The sequence below is a fragment of the Peromyscus californicus genome, unplaced genomic scaffold (assembly GCF_007827085.1).
Source record: "Peromyscus californicus insignis strain IS unplaced genomic scaffold, ASM782708v3 Scaffold_11__1_contigs__length_118956290, whole genome shotgun sequence".
Classification (NCBI taxonomy): domain Eukaryota; kingdom Metazoa; phylum Chordata; class Mammalia; order Rodentia; family Cricetidae; genus Peromyscus; species Peromyscus californicus.
The window spans coordinates 1625877-1648770 of NW_026294402.1; the positions used below are offsets into that span (position 1 = coordinate 1625877).

At 35.4% G+C, this 22894-nt stretch overlaps 1 protein-coding gene across 9 annotated transcripts in view; it reads right to left on the reverse strand.

Moving 5' to 3' along the window:
• Positions 1 to 430: 430 nt before the first annotated feature.
• Gria4 (glutamate ionotropic receptor AMPA type subunit 4) overlaps positions 431 to 22894 on the reverse strand; it is a 371791-nt gene continuing 349327 nt past the window's right edge. The window contains exons 15-17 of one of the 9 annotated variants that reach the window (XM_052751502.1): positions 10621 to 10735; positions 7855 to 7989; positions 431 to 2827 (exon numbers count right to left, since the gene is read on the reverse strand). In XM_052751502.1, coding sequence (XP_052607462.1) covers positions 2663 to 2827; positions 7855 to 7989; positions 10621 to 10735 — 415 coding nt within the window. In that variant the 3' untranslated portion in view covers positions 431 to 2662. Of the gene's footprint in view, positions 2828 to 7741; positions 7990 to 10585; positions 10736 to 17575; positions 17691 to 22894 lie in introns of those variants that run through there. The other 8 variants (XM_052751493.1, XM_052751537.1, XM_052751528.1 and 5 more) reach the window with 8 other exon arrangements.

A 22894-nucleotide genomic window follows, 5' to 3' on the forward strand; every position in this document is an offset into this window, starting at 1 on the left:
CTTGTTACCGCCAGTACTACTTCTCTTCATAACATACTAAATAAAATTTTCTTTGTTTTTGCATGGTCTTTAAAAAAAGAAAAGAAAGGAAAAGCTGGGTATGGTGACACATGCCTTTAATCCCAGCATTTGGGAGGCAGAAGCAGGTGGATTTCTATGAGTTGGAGGCCAGTCTGGTCTACAGTGCAGGTTCCAGGACAGACAAGGCAATGCAGAGAAACCCTATCTTGAAAAACCAAAAAGAGAAAATTTATTAAATATTTTATGTGTATTTCTTTTTAGCTATTTTCCTCAGTGGCATTGAAAATATCATGAGGTCAGCCAACCTTCAGTTTCATTTTAACCCACTCTATACCTAATTTATATCCCAGGGACTCTTAAGGAGAAAATGAGTTTTTCTGCATCAATTTAATTAAATCAATTCAATTAGTTCTTTCATTCAACAAATATTTATTAAGCACCTACAATATGCCAGGCACTGTGCTGGGTGCTGGGGATACACTGTGAATGAGATAGACACAGTCCCTGCCCTCAAGGAGCTGACAGTCTAGTAGTTTACAGACAAGTACATAGGCAATTACAATGCAGTATGATGAGTGCCGTGATGGGTAAGAACATTAAGAATGGCACGTAACTCAGTGTCATAGGCAGAGCTAGTGGATAATCATGGAAATCTTCCCAGTACAAATAAAATTGAGTACTGAAGGATGAGTGGCAGTTGGGTAAAGACAGAAGAGCTACAGACTGAAGAAATGGGAGATGCAGTGTTCTGTGTGCTGTGGAGGTCCATTTGCTGGCTGAGAAAGTTGCGTAGGAGTAAGAGAAAAAGACATCAGGACGGGCCCAGATTGTGAAAGGAATCATTTGCTCAGTAACAGAGAATTAACCTTTCTTGAGGGACAGTGCGTACATGTGTTATACGAATTACATTGTAGCGATGCACAGTTATTAAATGGGAATTATAAGGGCTAAATGGAAGGAAATCAATCTCCATATTTCTGCCAGAGCTTCCCTGGTGTCACACCCTGTGCCCTCACCAGGCCACCTTGCTACACAAGCTCTGTACGCAGGCACTGACAAAAGGCTCTTACCATCACCTCCTCCTGTGAAAACTCAACTCAACCTTCAAGGCCACACTTCAGGAATCATCCTAACTTGTGCTTTCTGCAAAGATTCCTCAGTCCGTGATTTTTATCTGTATCATTGATCTTATTCATCATTTCAAATGAAGCAGATTTTTTGAACCATAAGTGTTTTGTTTTTTTAAAAATAGACATGGTACAATTTTTTCCCACAATTTCTGGGTAAAAATAAGGATTCAGTTTTCAGCTGTGTTCTACCCCAAACAATTATTAGTGCCTTCAAAGAATCCAAATGGAAGTATAGGAATGAGGTTGATAGTCCAAGAGACACTGAAGTCTATGCAGCAAAATAGAGTCAAGTAAAATTTCCACACAGGTGTGTTGGTGTCAGAGCAGCTGCTCGCTCCCAGACTCAAAGTCTCTATCTTTGACAACTTGATCTATTAACAAATGAACCCAAGGTCTGTAAAGGAAGGGAAGCATAGTATGCAGAAATAATAACGACAAACTACACTTTCTGATATGACCTATCCCTTGACTTCTATATCTCTCATGGGGTCTTTGAATTTCTCAAATAACTTGCACAATCATAGGGAAAAGATTTAAGTTCTGTTGATAGATACTGTAAGAAAAACTCTTGTTTTATTCTTTGGGGTGGGTACAAAAACCACAATTTTGTACACAGAACAGGATTATAAATTATATTGATAACATGAGTGACCCGTAGTCTTTTTTTAACTCTACATTGCGGATGGATGACTTCATGTCAACATTTTCTTCACTTTTTTTCTTTTTGTTCCTGATAGACAAACACAATCTATGTACCAACTTGTGTGACAGAGTGAAGGTTACAGGAAACAAAGTGACCAACGACTTTTACATTAAAAAAGTCTCTGAAGTTTGTTACAGTGATGACATTTATATCAATTATTGCAATGTATTGTTCCCTAAGATGGTTAGAAAAAAGAATTGTGTTGTCCTCTACCGGATTGACTTCAGTTAAAAAGCAAGCATGTTTCAGTATTGTTTTATTTCCAAAGTAACTGTAAATACTTTCTTTAAATTTTGTTGGTTGTTTTCACAGGATTTACATGTTAATTATTTTCTTATCACATTTTAGTGACTGCTTGTCTCAGCTGCAGATTATTCCATCGACTACAAGGATGTTCTGGAGACACAGGCTAGTAGGTTCCTTGATCTCTATGAACTGTTGAATCCCTCGCTGTGGTGACCAAGGCCTTTCTGAGAAAGAACTTCACAGTTGAATGCTCTAACTGGCCAGTCTGATTAGTTTTAAGTGCGCTCAAGTGAAATTTGTTGCTGTTAATACACCCATCCCAGACACCCCCCACCCACTCGCCCCCAAAAAACTAAATTGTGAGTTTTCCTGATATAAAATCCAAGTCTGAATTTCCGTGCTGAACTCATGCACTGGTTCTGTCCGGCACTCAGAACATCCTTCCTGCTCTCAGCCAAAGGATGGGTTAAGCCAAGACCCACGCTGGGCCTGTCCCTCCGGACTGAATTTCCATCAGTCACCAACACAGTTTAATTAAGGCACTCAATTATATTTTTGGTTTTTATGGTAGGTCCGATGCAATGACAGCCAATCCCGAACTTTGTCTAATTGCAGTTCCTGTGTGTACGGCCTTGGGGCAGTCGGGGGTCAGCACACGGCCGTTTTCTCCCACACTCCCAGTGATGGATAACCTGGCTTTGTTTCTTATGGCTTCAGAAAAAGTCAGCTGGGTTGCATGAAAAGGAAACAGAGAGGATGCCAGGTGTTATGATATTTCTGCTGCTTCAACAAAATGTGGCACATCAAACACCAAAATATCGATAATTAGACATCTGCATTTTTTTCCATGTGCTTTTTGGTCATAGGCAAATTGCTTATACGGGAAGGGAAAGCTCAGACACAACGGGAGGTGAATTAATCAGCCTAGAGTTTTAGGTCCTACATATTTAAAAGCTGTTTGCAAGATCATAAAATCTGTTTTTTGTTTTGTTTTGTTTTTTTAGCAAATCTGGGTAGGAAGAACCTTTTCACTTATTGGTCTCTATACCCTAGTACTTCCAAAGAAGCTTCAAAACTCTCTTGCATTTGATGGACATTCTATAAACCACAGTATTTTCTTGCTAGGTATTTTCTTTCTGGTGCAAGGAATGGTTTCTTAAATCATGACTAACTGCTAAACCATAAACACACAAATTTCCTGTTTTCCTTGCACAGACCTATCCACACACTTTCATTCATTCACACGAGTTACAGACAAAGACTCAGAACAGCACAGTTAGTTCACTGTATGCCTGTCAGGAATCAAGGCTCACTTGTAAGATTTATGTTTTAAGGAGGTGCATTGAAAGTAGGCACATCTGACAATGCTCAGAATGGAATGAGGTCTTCTGGAACTGAAGGAAGGGTGGCCAGCTTCTAAACACTCATTGAATCTTTATTTCCTGACTTCTCAGGTAGCAGAAAATAACACTATGTAGAGGAGAAGCCAGCTCTGTGATCGTGTGAATCTGACTACTGTTTACTGTTTACTGCCTCCAAATCCTTCCTAGCAAATAAATCCCAGTGTTAATAAGAGGAAAATATGGTAAAATCGATGTCCCTACTTCCTTGCAACTCATAACGTATTTGTTTATTGAGAACTCAATTTTATCTAATTCCTTAAAAAATTCCATTCTAGTGTTTGATATGCTCTGGAAATTAAATATTTGGCTGATTTTATATTAATGAAATTCATTATTTTATTAAAAGCTGTTTGGAGTAAAAAATGCTTGAAATCATTCACCCTAATGACAACAAAAAGTTGAACTCAAATTGTGTGTATTGACTTAACTATGATTAAAATAAAAGGTGAATTTAACAGTAGTCAAAATGACTGAAGTAAAAATTGAATGTATATTTTCATATTAATGACTTAGGGTGTGACTTTATAGAAACATTAATAGCTTTTGAATTTAGAATAATTTGGCATATGCTGAATATAAGTTGTATAAGATAAAATAATAAGGAAACATACTGCACATTTTTAAAAATTGTAGAGAAACTGAAATTCAATATACCAGCAAGGAAGCTAGAAATGGAAGCATAAAAACATGTGAAAGAACTGGGCATGGTGGCACACTCCTGTAATTCCAGCACTCAGGAGGCAGAGGCAGGTAGATCTCTGAGTTTGAGACCAGCCTGGACTACAGAGTGAGTTCCAGGACAGCCAGGGCTACACAGAGAAACCCTGTCTCAACAAAACAAAACAAAAACAAAAACAAAAAACCACCCAACAAACAAACAAACATGAAAGGACCGGTCCTTCAAGATCCCCATTGGCCATGCCAGTCTCAACTGGGAACTCAGAGGTGGTGGACCAAGCTGCAAGGAATCTTGCTTTGACAAGGGAGACTCTTGTGAGACTCTTAGAGAGTAAGTACTTTGGTATGGTTATAACTAAAAACCAACCAATAGACCAGCATTGTTTGCATCAAGAAAATGTAACAAAAACATTTTATTTAAGAAATATAAGCCAGGATTTGGGATTAGAGTGGCTGCAAAACTTTCTAATGTAATTTTTCCTTTGATGGTTGAGTGTTTTTAGTGGATTTAAAAAATAAGAACCCGTTAGTGGATGCCTAGCTAACACAGTAGCTTTGAGAGGAAATATTTTAGAACTTAGATTGAATTAATTCAGATGAAGAAAATAGGACACAAGACAGTGAGTTCAACAAGCCAGTGTGTGTCTGTGTGTGTGTGTGTCTGTGTGTGTGTATGTGTGTGTATGGTGTGTATGTGTGTGTGTGTATGTGTGTGTGTGTGTGTGTGTGTGTGTGTGTGTGTGTTGTGAATGTGTGTGTCTCTGTGTCTGCGTGTGTTCACAGAGCCTAGAAAAGGGTATCAGAACCTCTGAAGCTGGGGTAATAGGTGTCTGTTAGCCATCTGATGTAGGCACTGGGAACTGAGTGTTGGTACTGCATTAGAGCCCTCCAAACATCTGAGCATCACTCTGGCCCCTAGCCACATTTCTAAGTAGACCTTCTATGTATTAAGTTTCCAGAGTTTGATTTTGGAGATTCTGGATAGTATCTAAATTAACAATCATTAATTATAGTCTGTAGAGCCCCATCTTTTCTTTCTTTTTTTCTTTTTTTTAAGACAGAGTCTCTGTCCATAGTCAAACTTAGCCTAAAAATTACATCACCCTGCTGTGGATATCATTCTGTATAAATAAAACACTGATTGGCCAGTGGCGAGGCAGGAAGTATAGGCGGGACAAGGAGAGAGGAGAATTCTGGGAAGTGGAAGGCTGAGTGGGAGAGAGACTGCCAGCCGCCGCCATGACAAGTGGCATGTGAAGATGCTGGTAAGCCGCGAGCCACGTGGCAAGGTATAGATTTATAGAAATGGGTTAATTTAAGATATAAGAACAGTTAGCAAGAAGCCTGCCACAGCTATACAGTTTGTAACCAATATAAGTCTCTGTGTTTACTTGGTTGGGTCTGAGCTGCTGTGGGACTGGCGGGTGACAGAGTTTTGTCCTGACTGTGGGCCATGCAGGAAAACTCCAGCTACAGCATCCACTTGTCTCAGTGTTTCAAATGCTAGGATTCTAGCCATGACTGGCCACGTCAATCTCTACAAAGTTTTTAAAAGAGAAAAAAAAATCATTTTGACAGTAAAATAAAAATTATTTACTCTCAAGTCTTTGCTGCAGGTACAAATTATTTTTGTTTACTCTGAATACTACTGTTTTCAAAGTAAAAAATTACCTGACTATGAACGCTTTGTCTATGTTTAAAATATATTTTTTAAATGGTCAAATTTAGCCTTAAAGGTGATAACATATGATGAACTTCAATGACAGGCTTCAACTAAAAAACATTATGATGTAAAAATTCTATGTACCTAACCTGGTACAATTAACAATTTACCACACTTTTGTAATAAATGGCATTCATTGGTATTTCTTTATAAAATTTTGAATATTGCTTCTCTATCTTGGATTTACTTGGATTTATCAAATGATTGGAATGAACAAGAAACTCAGTTTTAGTAACACAAAAAATAAGATGCATTATGAAATTGATATCAGAATTCATTCCAAATAACACAGGACAGATCTTTTTCTTCCATTTGGGAAATCTCTCTTCAGCTCAGTAAAAATTAAGATAAAAGCATTGTCTTAATGGCTATCAACCTTGACACAGTCTCAATTTATTTCTGTGAATTTTCAAACAATTTCTCCCAAATTTCCTAACCATATCAGAAGAAGTGCTCATTGTGCTTTTATTAGAGTGAAGTGAGGGCTTAGTTTTATATTTTCAGAAAAGTGAGGGCAAACCAGCTGGAGCTGTCACTGTCCAAGTGTGTTTGACTGTAGGTTTCTAGAAGGCAGGGAGAAGCCGCTAAGTCTTCATCATGGGTGGCTTCTTTCTTTCCTTTCAGAAAGCAGCACACATTTCAGAAGTTTCTTTGTCAATAAATATCAAATCAACCATATTTTCTGGCACAACCTCAGATGTACATATTACTAAACTGTATATTTTTGTCTTGACTTTCAGCTGCCTCAAGTCCTGGCTGTCTCTTGAGGGCTCAAAAACTCATTTACCATGTAATTAAAACAAATAGCTGGTTCAGTAGGCTATTATATGTAATTTTAGAAAATGGTTTTGTTAGAATTCTTTGTTTTGTATCATGACTTTAGAAGAGCAATACTAAATTCATTAAAGTCTTATTTTAAAACCACCTTGATCATTAGAGGAAAGAGGTGGATGTTTAGATTCTGAAAAAGTTAACTTCCATCTGCACTTCCCTGAATGCATATCATTTTTACTGTGACATGAGGGGAGTGTATAAATGTGGCTGATGTGGCTTTTTAAAAAGGAACCAAAGTGGAAAAATGAGAAAATGCATAATAACTGACTGCAATGTTTCATTTTTCTAATATATATATATATATATATACACACACACACACACATATCCAACACCTTGGATGGAGAAGTGCTGGGTTGTCTAGAATGCCTTAGTAATAAGTAACCTTGTATAAGTTGAATCTCATTTCATAAATGTGTATCATAGCCCTACTGGGCTGGCTTGAGGACTACTGTTAGATGAACAAACAACAGGGACTAATGCTTTTAAATATAGAAAGATGAATACATGTTAGATTAGGAGCTAAAATTCATGCAGTCCTTACTATGTAGTGGTTCCTTTATATGTATTATTTCTTTAGAAAACAATGTAACCTTATCAAAACCAGGCAACTCCCTAGGTTTTTGATCAACTAAAATATGTTTTGCTCTTATTTTATTAGCATTTATGAGTTGTCATAGAAATTTGGCTGGTCTCTGTTTAGGAAAGCTTGGATATAATTTAAAATTTCCCTGATTTTGGGGAAATCATACCGTTTACATCATTTTGTGGAGCAATTCTAATTTTTCATATTTCTCATCAATTCAATGCAGATATCTATTAGCAACATAAAGTTTCAAACAGAACATCTGCAGCCAACAAAAACGGAATCACTGTGCACTGAAAATGTCAAAAATAGAAAGCTCTAATCAGAAGCAAGCAATACCACCACTGGACAGACAGGCCACAACACTGCGTTCACAGGATGCATCCCCCACTCACTGGCGTAGGCCCTAAGTCCTACCCCTAAATTTTAATACTTTCGGTTCCATATACGTTGTAACCTTCTCTATAGGTTGCTAAATTGTGGGTATTCTGCGAGGAGGTTGGGTTAAAAGTCTGTGCACTCTTTGCCACCTTCATTCTCTTCGCCTCTGCCCTGGACTTGTAACAGAACTCTATCAAAGCCACCAGCATCGCCAAGCCCAAGCCGCCAACCAGAATGTAGAAGACGCCGGCTACGTTGCTCAGGCTCAAGGCACTCGTCTTGTCCTAGGGAGGATAAAGACACTTCAGTTAACTGTGGAAATGTCACACCCAAAAGGTAAAAGAACACATAAAGTCCAAGTAGCCAAGTAAATGCTTAGTTTAACTGGGAAATATTTACAGGTATAAGTCACTGATGTAGGTTTATAAATGAAAACATAAAGCTTATAGCTCTTGGGAGAAGAAAATTATAATTACCAATAAATTATATATAATTAAACCCAATGAAATCCAAACATTTTATCATTACTAAATATATAATGAAAACCACTATACTTAACCATATGTAAGCATTCATATATTTACATAGGGAGGCAGAAGAGGGCTTATTTAGACTTTGAAAATGTCATGCTCAGATTATGGGGAAGAAAATCTTTGGGCTTTACATCCTTTATAACACAATTTTTAGTGTTTATATTTCTTTTGGATAGTTATCATTACAACATTTCCTAATTACAGAACTAAGGGTCTTTAAGTTATCAGTGTCATACTGTATTCATCATTAACTTGTCAAGTATGTGTAAATAATAAAGTATTACAGCATGCATCATTTATTCTTCCAGTATGTCCATAGGGAAAACCTCATGAGCAATATTAATTTTGAATTTTATATACTACTTAACAATAGTATATGTAATATACTATTGTATATATAATATACAATAAATATATATTATTTAGCAATATGCATAATTTTAGATAATTTTAAAATTTTAATTTAATTAATTTTTTTTTGAGACAGGATCTTATGTAGCCTAGGTTGGCTCACTATGGAGCTGAGGGTAGCTTTGACTCTTGATCCTGCTGTCTCTGCCTCTGAAGTTCTGGGATTACAGATTTATATCACTCTTCTGGCTTCTTGAAGATAATTTTCAATAAAATATATCCAGACTGAGATGCAAACAATTTATGTATGGTCAGATTTATGATTGCTTTTACTGATTGAAAATTATAATTCCATTGGCCCTTAAAATGCTTAATAGTAAATATTTTAGGCATATTATTATTCAGAGCCTCACTATACATATTACTTTATTTTTAGATCTGGGAATAGTCAAGCAGATGATTGGAAGATATTAAATTGTAACAATAGCTAAAAAATGCCATAAACTGTTAATATGTTTATAATATAATATTATTGCAAAAAAATTTAGGAAGACACCCTGAAAGGTGTTCTATGGCCATCATCTATCCCATAATACCTTGCATGCAAAGTCTGGTTCAAGTTCTTCAGTAGTTATATTAGAAGAGTATTTAATTCAAGTGATGCATTTATATATTTATCTCTCTATATGTATTTGTCTGGTTGGTCATGTTATTTTAAGATAACATGGTGTTAAATATGTGTGTTTATCTTACTTTACAGCAGGACACAATGTGAAAGTTTCATTATATGGCCAAGCTTGTCTCACTCCACTCTGTTTCTAAGGCAGATGAAAATGAATAACTGTGTGTAAGGTTTGAAAAGTACCCTGTTAACCTGATTTTGTTTCCTAAAATTAATAGAAACTCTTCAAATGTTAGTCACTTGTTTCAATGTCTTAGGATAAACACCAACTTGTTTTCTTTCTATAATATGATGTAGAAAAAATTTCAAGGAAAGGTTTAAAAAAATCTTCAAATATGACTTAGGAGCAACTATACACACATACACATGCTCCTGAGCACTGGGGTTAAAGGCAAGTGCCGCTACTCCCCAGCCTCTCTTAAGTATACTTTATTAGTACATGCAGGTATGGTGAATCATTGATAAACTTGATCTTTTTTTTTCAATTAGAATAAACATGTAAGTTTGTGCTCCTCAAACTCAGTGTATGTTTCTGCATTGCTCTGTAAAGAATTCGTAAGCAGGGATGGGAGAAGAGGTCAGTGGTTAAGAGCACTGTCTGTTTTTCACCCACATGGCAGCTCACAACTGTCTGTAACTCTAGTTCCAGGGTATCCACTGCTATGTTTTGGCCTCTGAGGATGCAGGAACATACATGCAAGCAAAACACTCATACACATAAAATAGAAATAAATAAATCTTTAAAAATGAATTCAAGAGCAAAAGATCTTAGAACTTGTGGATATGTACTGCTAACACTGAGTTTTGAAATAATTTCTATTGAGATAATAGATCTGGAAGTTCTTCTTATTGATCTGTCAGGCCAGAAATGTGATAGGCCTCTTTGAACTAAAGCAGAATGCTTGACAGTGTGGTGACATGACCCTGAATTTTGTTTAACATATTTACCTTTTTTTTTTTCTGAGTAACTGCTGGTCAATTTTCCATTTCCTGTTTTGAGAACCAACTTTTAAAATACACATTTCATGGTCTCTTTATCCAAAACCTAACTAACAAAAATTAATGGTAAATAAGTTTGAGACTCATATAGATAATTCTGTTATTACATATATATAATAATTCATATATAAGAGGTAATCTTAGTTTATTTTAAATCGTTACTACTAGGGAGCAGTTTATTGTCTATGGACAGTCTCTGTGGATGAAATTTATGGCATTAAGTTTTAATTTAGGCAATGGCTAGATGGACAGAAAAGTTCAGTGTTTAAGGATTCATAAGCTTTGGACAATTGCTCCCAGTTACTGTTTGTTTTATACACAAGAAGAGGCCCCAAACTGCAATGACTGACCTTGCTTCCCGAGTCCTTGGGTCCACATTCACCTTTATCGTACCACCATTTGTTTTTCAGCTTGTCTAAGACGCCTGCCTCACTGAGTTTCAAAACGGCAAGGTTTACAGGAGTTCTTCACGTGGAAAATAACATAAATAACATTATATATGTTATTTTATGTTATTCAAGTAAAACTACATTAGAATCGCATGGCAAAGTGACGGAGCAAAGGCCACAGTAGGCTGTATGTCTTGAACTGTAGGCCCAGGTTTAGAATCAGACATAAAACTGGGGCCTGCTCCATCGCTTTATGTAACAGGCACATACTGCTAAGGAGGATTTTTAAATAAAAATATATGCAATTACTGTGAATACAAAACTATTGGCCTGGTTGGGCTTCACAAACAGTTGTAATTTCCCCCCACACATGTGGCAAGCGATTGGAACCAAGAAACATCTTACTTTTCTCCTTCATAATGAATAGAGATGACATCAAGTTAAGTAGAAGCTACAGCCATACACTATAATTTAGCTAGTGAGTCTTACTTACTTCCTAAGAATATGTGTATGGTATCTGTCAATAAATTGACTCTATAGTAAGTTCATACAAGGAGAATGGTGTCTCCAGTATTGTTGACCAAGGGCCATTTTAGGTGTGGAAGGTCTTTACAAGATAAATATGCAAATTACTATTTTTAGTATAAGCCTACACTTGCATTTTCCTTCTGAATTGAAGCATTGAGCCTAAATGACATCACCATAAGCAATCATCTGCCTTGAGTCTACTATATTAACATAATTAAAGTACATAATTAAGTGACTACAATTTAAAATTATTACAAATAAATTAATATTTTATAACATATTTGTCTGCCATCTTTGATTCATTCAATGTTAAATGTTATATAGAATGTCTCAGAGAGGAAGACTTCACTCAACATTGGTAGTTGAAAACACTATAAAGATTCTCCTAGTTTTTCTTTCTCATGAGGAAGGAGGAAAGAAAAGAGAATGAGTGGACAATAGTAATCCTTGGGGTCTTGTCTTGATAAGTATTAGTGGCTGGTGGTTTTTCCTTCCTTTTGCTGGAGATGATCTGAGTTCCTCTGGACATCTTTAAAGTTGTCGCTCTCATTTTGCCTTACCATACTGGTGTCCTGTGCTTTACTTCTGAGAAATGCTAAACACATTTGATGAAACATAGCATGCATTTACTTCCTTACCAAGAGATTAATTCCATTTACTCAGTATAAAACTGGGCAATGCATTGATATGCATAATGGTGGTAGCTGTCCTAGTTAGTATTTTGTCATCTTGACACATCTGGGAAGGGGAACCTTAACTGAGAAAATCTGCCTCCATCAGATTGCCTTTAGGCAAATTTGCAGGGTATTTTATTGAATGGTAATTGATGGGTCCAGCCTACTATAGATAGTACCACCCTGGACAGGTGGTCCTGGGTTGTATAATAAAGCAGACTGAGCAAGCCAGGAGATGCAAATCAGTGAGCTGCACCCCTCTGTGGCCTCTGCTTCAGTTCCTGCCTCTGAGTTCCTGTCCTGGCTTCCCTTCATGGTAGATTGTGACTTAGGAGATTTAAAGATGAAAGAAACTTTTTTCTTCCAAGTTGTATTTGGTCATGGTCTTTATTACAGCACTAGAAACTGAACAATTACTGTGAATAAGAAACTATGGAAAATACTTTATATCTTTATTCCTGTTACTCCCATTTAATAAATGAATATTCTAAGACAGAGAGATTTTAACTTAGCAGTTATATAGCAGGACATTATTCAAACTTGGATTTGTGATAGTCTGGTTTCATAGCTTTTGCACTTAAAAATATAGCAAAGACTCAGAAACTAGATTTCTAGTTCATTAAAATTTCTCGTTAGGAGTTATAATAAAAACAATTCCCCCCCAGTGTTAGTTCATTTTGTTCATATAGAGTCTGAATACAAATGCATGTCTTTGAATTGGTGTTATTAGCTGGGCGGTGGTGGTACACACCTTTAATCCCAGCACTTGGGAGGCAGAGGCAGGCAGATCTCTGTGAGTTTGAGGTCAGCCTAGTCTACAGAGTGAGATCCAGGATAGGCACCAAAACTACACAGAGAAACCCTGTCTCGAAAAACAAAACAAAACAAACAAACAAACAAAAAAAAGATTTTACTATAACGTAGGTTTATTATTCCACCGAAGAAATAATCTGTATTTTCCATGACCCTGAAGGTTTAGTTGCTTTGTGGTTAAAAATCTGCAATAATTTAACCATCTGTTAAAAGATTTGTTTGAGTATAGGCTTATTTGGGGTGCTAAAATAAGATCAATTGATCTAGACATTATTGTCAATAAAGCTCCATTTCTATTCACAGAGAGGCTCCCCATATCCGAATTCAGTCCTCTGAACTCCTTGATAATAAAGGTGTGCAACTCATCCATCTTCCTGAAGCACTACTTAACCATAATAAGATCTGATTCAGACTAGGTGACTTATAAAGCTGTCACAATTTAATTATTTAGAGTCAAGAGCAAGCTTTTTTCTTGGAATTGATACTATAAAGGATTTGTGTGTATTGAAATTTGTGTTACCTGGGAGATTCTTTAGTGTGTGGGGTTAAGCAATTCTCCTGCCCCAGTCTCACCATAATTGGTATTATAAAGTTTAGGCCCGCAGGTTAACTTTCCAAAGCCTAAACAAACCCAATACATGATAGGCAATTTATATTAGACTACAATGCCTTTTCTGAATGGGTTGGACTGAGGAGTGCTTGGATATTAAAAAAAAAACAGATGAGGGATATGAAAATAATATATTTCAACTTTCTTCTAGAAGAGAAAATTAATGGCAACGTTTGTGGATTATCACTTATCACTTGTTATATGTCCTTTGCTTCTTCGTGTATGGTTCCCCTCTATTCCCTTTTTCTTTCCCTCACCTCTTTGTATCTTCTGCTACCCACCCCAATAGTTTGGTTTTAGAGGGTGAGAATACACTGGCAATCCAGATATGAGATATTTATTATTTACTATACTTAACATTCAACCAGAGGAAGTGCACACATTAAACAAAGAATATGATACTTGAAGAGTCCTTTCAAAGAGATGTATATCTAGTGGTTTCTTGTCTATCACAGTTTCTCTGTTTCTGAATAAATTTTTTTTAAGCTAGTATCTTAGTCTTGTGTTCATTTTCATGATTTTAGTATCAAGGAATAAGTGGTTTATAAGTATAAAATTTATTAAAGTCAGGAATCCCAAATGTCAAATCAGAACCCGGGAATTATGTGCTGGATTATAATTTTAGGGAATACATAATTTAAGGATTACATCTACTAAGTGATTTTTATGAACATTCACATCTATGTGTATGGATATATCTATATTTAGGAGAATAAGGGACAAAAAATAGAAAAGATGTTTACTGTGTAGCTGTTATTAGTACTATGATGCTAGGTATAGGCATTGGCAAAAATCTCAAAGTCAAGACTTTTAAAACCTCATACAGATATTGGCTTGTACTTAAACTAAGCTACAGTAGAATAATCAAAGGGAAAATATACTTTACACATTGTAATCCGTATTTTCATTGGCTTCTTGTCAATGAATGTAGGTTTGTTATTTCACTCACAAGGATGGGTATAAATTTTTATGATGACTAAAAATAATTTTAAAGTAATATTAGCATTAGGAAAGGATTTTCAAACAAATTATTTTGCTTGAATATGATTTCTCATCTGCTGTTTTTCCTGGAAGATGAAAAATCCTTTCTTTCATAACTCTTGTTGAATTTTTATGGCCAAAGGTTATGTTGGAAATGATTGTTGGATACTGATTTCTGCATAGCCATAGTCCACGACAGCAAAGGTGAAACAGGGCTTCTGAATGGTTCTGTTGTTGATTGTCTTAAATTGGGAGTTCTTTGAGGGAAAAGAGTGAAAAATGTCTCTTTTTCTATCCAGGTGATGACACACTGTTCAATTAAACCAAAAGTGTAATATTTGCCAGCTGAATGGAAGCTAGGGATCTGAATTATCCCATACCCCATCCAGTTATAATCCTGCAAATGGCAGGTAAATCAATTGTTTCCTCATCGGAATGTTTTCATGTGTGGTACAGGCTTTGGTTATGACCCCCTAAAACATCAAAATCAAATAAGCCAATTTTTGGCTGTCTTATGTGGAGATCTCTGCAGTTTGTACCCTTAGCCAAGGCCTTAGAGCCTGCTCTCTTCTTCCATTCAGCACTTTCACTCCTTATTTTACCTCTTTTGAGGAAGATCAAGCAGAATGGTAGAGGAAAAGTAAGTTTAAAAAGATCATTAATCATCTGAAGAGGATACAAAGTGGCTTTTAAAGGAATAAGCACTTGGTGGTAATTTCTCTGACCTAAGTTACATCAGGGCATTAAATATCTCTTGCCATTAACCATGGTAAATATCTCTTACCTTCATGCTAAGGCATTATTAACTTTGAGACTTCAATAACCTTATTCTCTTGGTGACAAGCCTTGCATGTATATGGAAACTAAGCTCCTAAGGGAAAACAGAACATACTATAATTTCATTTTAAGTGAGCATTTTATGTTAAATTTTAAAATATTTTGCAAAGTTCTCTGTCAAGACTTAAAATAATGGTTTAAAACACAATTTTCTCATTCTTATTTGTGAAAACTGTGATAATATACACTGAAAGAACAGATGTTTGCTTTTATGAATAATAAAGTTAGATACATATTTTTTCTGAGACCACAAATTCTTACTCAGGTCTGTGATGTACCAGTTTCTTGAACTCAAGATGTATAACACTGACCAAATTGTTGAATTTGTTGTTTAATTAAGTCATAATGATTTTTTGTTGTGTAGATTTTCCCAACATGCACAGATTTGTGTTTTGCTTATTTTTCTCTGAATAATCTTTCTTGTGCCCTAAAATAGGACTGATATTTATATTTGTAAAAAATTAATCCATAAAACATTGTTGCATTTTTAAACATTTGTGATTATAAAATCCTCAAACAGAAAATTTCTGACTCTATAACATATACATTTTAAGTTTTCTGGTACTAGTAGAGTACATTTTCTGACATTTCTAATTTTCATACAAGAATTCTTTTGTCTCCATACATAAATGTACTTATGTGTTTATGAGAACCATGAGAAAATTCTAGGGAAGTTGGAGTCCAAAATATAAAATGAATTTACTTATTACACTTTAATCTAATGCTGTAATGTAAATGTGGTTTGCTCCCCCTAAACTCATTTGAGGCTTAATCCCTCAATGTGATTGCATTGAGGTGGCAGGTCCTTTAAGAGGTCTGTGTGGTCATAGGCCCATTAATGGCTTAATGTTTTTGTTGAGAGACTTATGTTACTTCTCTGGAGACTAGATTAGGCTTTGAGGGTTGCATTGATTCTCAGAAAAGCAGACTGTCACTAAGAGAGCAGTCCTGAGTTCTCCCTGTTGTCCTCTCTGCTATCTGGTCTCCCCTGGTTTGGTTCTCACCTCCTCAGTCTCTTATTCTTTTACTCCATCCTCTGCCACATGATGCCTTCTGTTGTTATGAAGTATTCAGAGCCTTCGTCCATGTTATTTAGACTGTGCTTTCTTTATCAATTATTTAGGATCAGAAACTCTGTGATAACATCAGAGAGGATTAAGGGAATTGGTGCTGGAATCATGGCAAAATATTTGTTCTCCCTTCTACAGTAGGAAATATAGGAAAATATTAATGAACTCAGTTTGAGAAACTTTTTAGATTAAGATTGGAGGGTCTTAACAGCAGATACCTCAGCAGGTACAGAACACAGAATCCTATTGAAGTTTAGGTGGTCCAGTGAGAAAATGTATAGTTCAGTCAGGAACCTAAAAATAAGTAGGATTTCTTTTTCTTTACTTTTCTTTTCTTTTTTCTTTTCCTTCGAGACAGGGTTTCTCTGTATAGTTTTGCTTTTCTTTTCTTTTCTTTCTTTCTTTCTTTTTTTTCTTTGAGACAGGGTTTCTCTGTATAGTTTTGGTGCCTTTCCTGGAACTCACTCTGTAGCCCAGGTTGGCCTCGAACTCACAGAGATCCACCTGGCTCTGCCTCCCGAGTGCTGGGATTAAAGGTGTGCGCCACCACCGCCCGGCTCTTTTCTTTTTGTTAGGAGGTGGGAGGAGGAAGCATTCTTGTTTTTTCTAGATTAAGTAAAATCTATGCTTTTAGAAGTATAATTTAAAGTTTTACCTATGTTTTTAAGGGTTAAAGGTAGTTTCTCAGTCAGAATTTCCTATTTAGGCTATTGCTTTCTTTGTCTATAAGCACTTATATATAGATATTATTCTGGGTCACTAGTTAGAATATCTCCTAATCACGTGCTTTCTTATTTTTTTGAAGAAATTAATTAGAAATGAGAAAAATGATGAGGCAGAAATTATGGTATGTGTGATGTGAAGATAAAGATGAGTTAGTATTGCTTTGTACTCTTATTGTTTCCTGATTCATCAATAGAAAGCAAAACAATTACGTAAACCAAATAATTGTATTGTTGCATTGTAATGCTTTGTCTGGAGAAAGCTGTCTTGTTGGAAAGCTACACAAATCAAGGTGGAGTCAGGTTATTGATGTTAATTGGAAATTCGGTAGAAGTCTGGCCAATCATTAATGCAGAAAACAAGTCAGCTTTACTCTTTTCTCCTCTCTTTTCTCAACACTACACCACTCTTTCAGAAACTTCCTGTTTTCCAAAACCAGCTCCACAGGATTCTGTTTCCTTAAAGCCAGAGCTTCTCACATCTATTGTCATTGGGGTTATGAGCATGTCACCAAATTAATAACAGTTGCAAATATTTTTGTTTTGACAGTAATTGCATACTTGAGCTTGTAAAGGTGTTTGAGTAACAGTCTATACGGGCAGGTATACCGTAAGTCTCCCAGCAGATGCACCCATTACTTGACATACTGTTTACCCGCTCTTGGTGACATTGAGGCTAACCTTGGAGTCACCTCCCCCGCTGCCACATTCTCCTTTGTCGTACCACCATTTGTTTTTCAATTTGTCCAAGAGGCCTTGTTCATTCAGTTTTAAAACTGCGAGGTTAACAGCATTTCTTGAAACGATAAAACATATTTTGTAAGAAACTGTAGAGCTGTTAAGATGTTAGAAGGAATGAGGACTTAGCTCTTCTGTAAGCTTCCCCCGGAAGGACGCTAAATAAACCTCTCATTTTGCTATCTGGCAGCTCCTTACGCAATAGTCCAAATGGAATGCAACTGCAACTCATTCAAGTGCATTCAACCTGCAGTACTTGTGCTGCACATTGGCTCAGTTTGGTTATTGTCTGATAACTGATTACATTGGTTTTTTTTTTTTTTTTTTTGCAAAACTATAGTAAATTTGTATTTACTAGTAACAGTGAAATAATTACACTTTGAGTTCCTTTGCTCCTAAGAATGTCAATAACCCAAAAGAGACTGAAATAAAAATTCATTCCCTGAAGGAAAACAAAATGTCATTAAAAAACAACAAAAACACTACAAACTAATCTGGTATTCAGTTCCTGTTCATAAAGAGTATGGCTTGATTTTTATTCCCTTTATTATTTGTGGGGGTTATTGATTCAGCGCTTTGAATTTTCTCAGATTTGCAGATTTCTAGGTCCTTTGAGTTACATGAAGCTAGGTAGGAGACAGTAACAGCTCTTAGGGATGATCTCATATCAATTTTATGTTTGTTCTTAGGCATTGGATACAATTTAGAAATGAGAATTACAAATCCATTTTGATTGTTTAAATTTACAGTTGAACCCCAGAACATCATAATGCATTTTTACAAGAACCATTCTAGATTAGATTTTCTCTACTCCTGGTGTCTCTGTGGAGGAATAGCAGCAGTGTATTCTATTCTAAATGTTCTCAAAGAGCCTTAAAAAGGGTCATAAGCTTTTGTCTTCCATGGGTTTGGTCTCTCTTGCTTTCATGGTACAATTTGTAAATGACCCATTGACTCTTTCAAGAGGACTTCTCAGCATTTAACGAGAATTTTGTTAAATCTTGGGAGTGGCTTAATTTAATGTGGAAATGTGGATATAAATAATCTGTCTGTACTGTTTGGGAAGCATTAAGTTTGGTGATTTCTTAAAGCCAAATGAATTACCAGTCAAATAAAACAAACATATACATGGTCAGCATGATTTAACAGCAAAATATTTAGCTGCCTAACAACAGGTTTTGGCTATTTTAACACTAAACTGTCTATTCATGTGTTTATTCTCTTAAAATACGTTCCTGGTATTTCAGGTAAATGACTGTTTTTCATTTTTGGAGAGGATGAACCACTTGGAAAGTATATACTTTTCCTGGGGAAACTATGCTTGAGTTCAAGAGTTAGACTGCTATTTCTTAAATGCTAATGAAATAATTAGCTCCTCCTACATTCAGAAGCAAGTGCTACATTAGTGGAGTAAAATTAGTCAATTTTATCACCAATAGGACCAAATTAAAATGCATGTATGCATTCATACACAATCAATGAAGATAAGGAATGTCTAATTTAAAAAGTCTGTTGTGAAGAAAAAGTCACTTAAATTTGCTTAGGCTTTCAAAAAATAAATCCCACAAAAATAAGCAAGTTTGACTTCAGTGAATGAAAACTATTAAAGTCTCCTATTTAGAAATTCTTCTTATATATACTTTAGCTTTGAACATTCATATTAGCTTGAATTTTTAAAAATGAAGTAGTATCCAAGTCATTTCATATGTTAGTTCATATATTCTTTTGATTAAAAGTAAAAACATTTCATGAGAGGGTTATTTAACAGAGTTATTAGTCATACCCAAAGACAGTTTCACAGCACAATAGAAAATAAAGAATCAAACAAAAAAGCAAAATAAAGAAATGAATAAAGAAAATAAATCTGTGTATTGAGAAGATTGTTTGGAATCAAGTTCTTTGCAAAATTATTCTCAGATATTGTCTTTCTCATACTGTCAAATAGGCCATGTAAAAACAATTTAGTTTCACACTGCTATCCATACAGATAAAGATATATCTATATTTGATTGATAAGATATATACACTTGACCAATAGTTAAACAACTTCCCAGTTCACAATTAATCCACACACTTCTGTTGTAGAAACTTGGGGTCCCTTGGTAAAGTCTGCTTAAACCATTATGTATACAATTTTCTTCAATAATACAGTGTAGAAGGCCGAAAAGAGCTGTACTGTATTCAGTATGCCAATTTTTTTTCCATGTTAATTTATGACTATGTGACAAAAGAAGTTACTTTCTTATGTAATAGATTTGTGTTGTCTCAAGGCCTCCTGGGATTGCTATTTAAACTGCAGTGTAAAACACATGCATGCGCATCGTTTTGAATCTGTTCTGTCTTACGAAATGAATTACTTTTTATATAGTAGTACTAATAACAATTATCAGATGACTTAAAATATGTAACATTCCTTCATTAATTTTACTAGAACAGTTAAAAAGTACTTTTTATTCAGTTGAAGTGGTGAAGGAACCCCTAAGGAAAGATGGTAACCATAGCTACAGAGGTCATAACACGTCAGGTTAGACAGGAACAGAGAAAGCAAATCCCTGCTGCTGAGTATTTTATTACTGCTCTGGAAACTCATTTCTACATTTCAGATATTGTCTTCAAAGTCAATATCAGAAACACTTATTGATTGCCAGGGATATTCTTGCCTAGTTAAGCATCTAGGAAGCTGTGATAGCTGCTGTGCGGAACAGACAGAGGAGAGTCGACATTGTGGACTGTGTCTTTCATTAATTATTCCTTTTGTATTAAATGCATCTTAGAGTCAAAAGAAAACAAATGCTTTTCTTTAAAAAGAGGTGGTGGTGATGGAAAAATAACTTTTGGCCACACTATTGCCAAATGTAAGAACTTCATCTAGGACCCCAGGTTTGTAAATGATGGGTTTTGTGGGCTCAAATAGGACCCAGGTAATTATTCACTTATTTGCCCTGCATTTTATGCCTCATGAGAAGTTTAAGAAAGAACAGTTCTCCAATGACCTTTCCCTAGCAGTGAGTACTACCATAGAGAATGTGACTGCTTTGGAACAAGATGTAAATCTCTGAGTAAATTCCAGGACTTCTGGAAAGTTCTGAGGGTTTTTATTCCTGGAACTACTCCTCCAATATGAGATTTTGAAAATCCACCACACTTTCAATAATTTTCATGCTCCAATAATTCCTAACAAATATTTTTGTTCTTATTTAAAGAGACACATAAAACCAAGTGCAGAATAGGAGCTAAGAAATGGAAATGTTTGCACTTCCTCATTTTGGGGAGTCTAATGAAAGTAAGCCTTTTCTAGTACAAGGTACGTTTATCCCAGGGTGAGACATTTACCTTTCTTCCTGTGCCTCCACAAATGACTTCTCATCAACTTCTATTGATTTGGATATGCATGCTCTTGTAGTTACTGCATACTTCATGCCTTATTCTTATTTCTAATCGATTTATCTTGCAGTGTAATTATTTCTCTGTTGGTGAGGCATTAAAGCATACATCTGATACCATGTCTATCTAAAATAAATGGGGCAAATTTACAATGCTTAAGGTTGGTAAAGTATTGTGTTTGGGGCAAAGGTGTATGACATATGTGTGTGCATGAGCATGCTCACTGATACCTGAATCTGTATGTGTAAATGTGTCAGGGGGCAGAGGAGGATGTTAGGAATTTTCTACTAGAGTTAGTAAGCTGGTGGCTAACAAACTCCGGCCATTCCATTGTCTCTGGACCCCACAATGGTAGAGTTAATGAGTGTACATGGCCATATCCAGACATTTTTTTTTTTAATGTGGGTGCTGGAATTTGAATTGAGGTACTCATGCTCATGTAGTAAACACTCTTACCCTCTTAATCCCTTCTCCAAGCCAAAATGGTATAACTTCAATATTCAAAATACAAATGGTTACTGTAATTATACAGTAAAGTTGAATGTAAAATAATATAGACCCTTAGATTTAGTAAATATCTCTCAGTGCAATATTGGATACACATATTGTTTGTAGATGAATAATTTTCAATAATTTCTTTACTCTGGTTGAAATGAATTCAGTCCCATTTCACTTAACAAAACAAACATTTCCTTATTTTTTTTTTTTTTGTTTTTCGAGACAGGGTTTCTCTGTGTAGCTTTGCGCCTTTCCTGGGACTCACTTGGTAGCCCAGGCTGGCCTCAAACTCACAGAGATCCGCCTGGCTCTGCCTCCCGAGTGCTGGGATTAAAGGCTCCTTATTTTCTAAGATGCCATACTCTATGCACCTGACAAAGTCTTTTGTCCTAACTACTGTAAGATGGTACTACTACTTTATTATCCTGATGTGGAAGGACCCCTTTATTATATACACATGTAAAACAACTCTCCTCAGCTTAAAGCCTCTGCTGTCTTCTCTGAAGAGTTTCTTTATACTATATCTTGATGCAATTTAAGTACCTGGCATTATAGTGCCTACAATATTTACATAAATGAGTTTTTGCAAAGACGCCAACAAATCCTAACATATTTGTTTTCAAAAACCATCAAAATTGTGTGAACTAGGAAGAAATTATATGAAAGATAAAATTCCTTTAGAACCAGAAAAAGTAATTTTAAGCAATTTCTAACAGAAAATGCAAAGCACAGAAAAGTAATTCAACTTTACTTGGCACTAACTAACCTGGTGAATTAAAATTATGCAAGTTCATTTTTTTATTTATATTGAAAGACAAAAATAAAGTTGATGCTCAGTATAGTCAGCAATGTAATAATATGGACATTTTAACACTCTTACGATAGAATTAAAAGCTAGAAAGGAAAAAAATTGTTTTTTTGTTTATTAAGAACTTTAAGATGATTGACTTTGGGGAAACAATCCTATGAAATCAGATAATATGTTAGCAGAATACCTTATAACAAATCCAATAGTATTTTTATATGTCAAAAGATAGAAGATACAATTCATAAATGAAAGAATTAAGTTGTTTTTTGGCCCATATCGCTTACAGAAGCTTGATTTAAATATCAGAAGCACTTACTATGTATAGATTCACATGCTTAGATCCAACCCTACTCTACCAAATTCTTCTAGATTTATATAACTGCATTCTATACAGCTGCATAAATTGAAAATATTAATAATCCATGTGACTTTGTTTTATATACATTAAAATCAATATGTAAATCAATAGGTAAAATAGTATATAGCTTAATGTCAAAAAGAAAAACTAAATAGATCTGTAGGTTCAATGTTATCTCAGTGTGAAAATAAGCTATCCATATTTTCAATGCTAC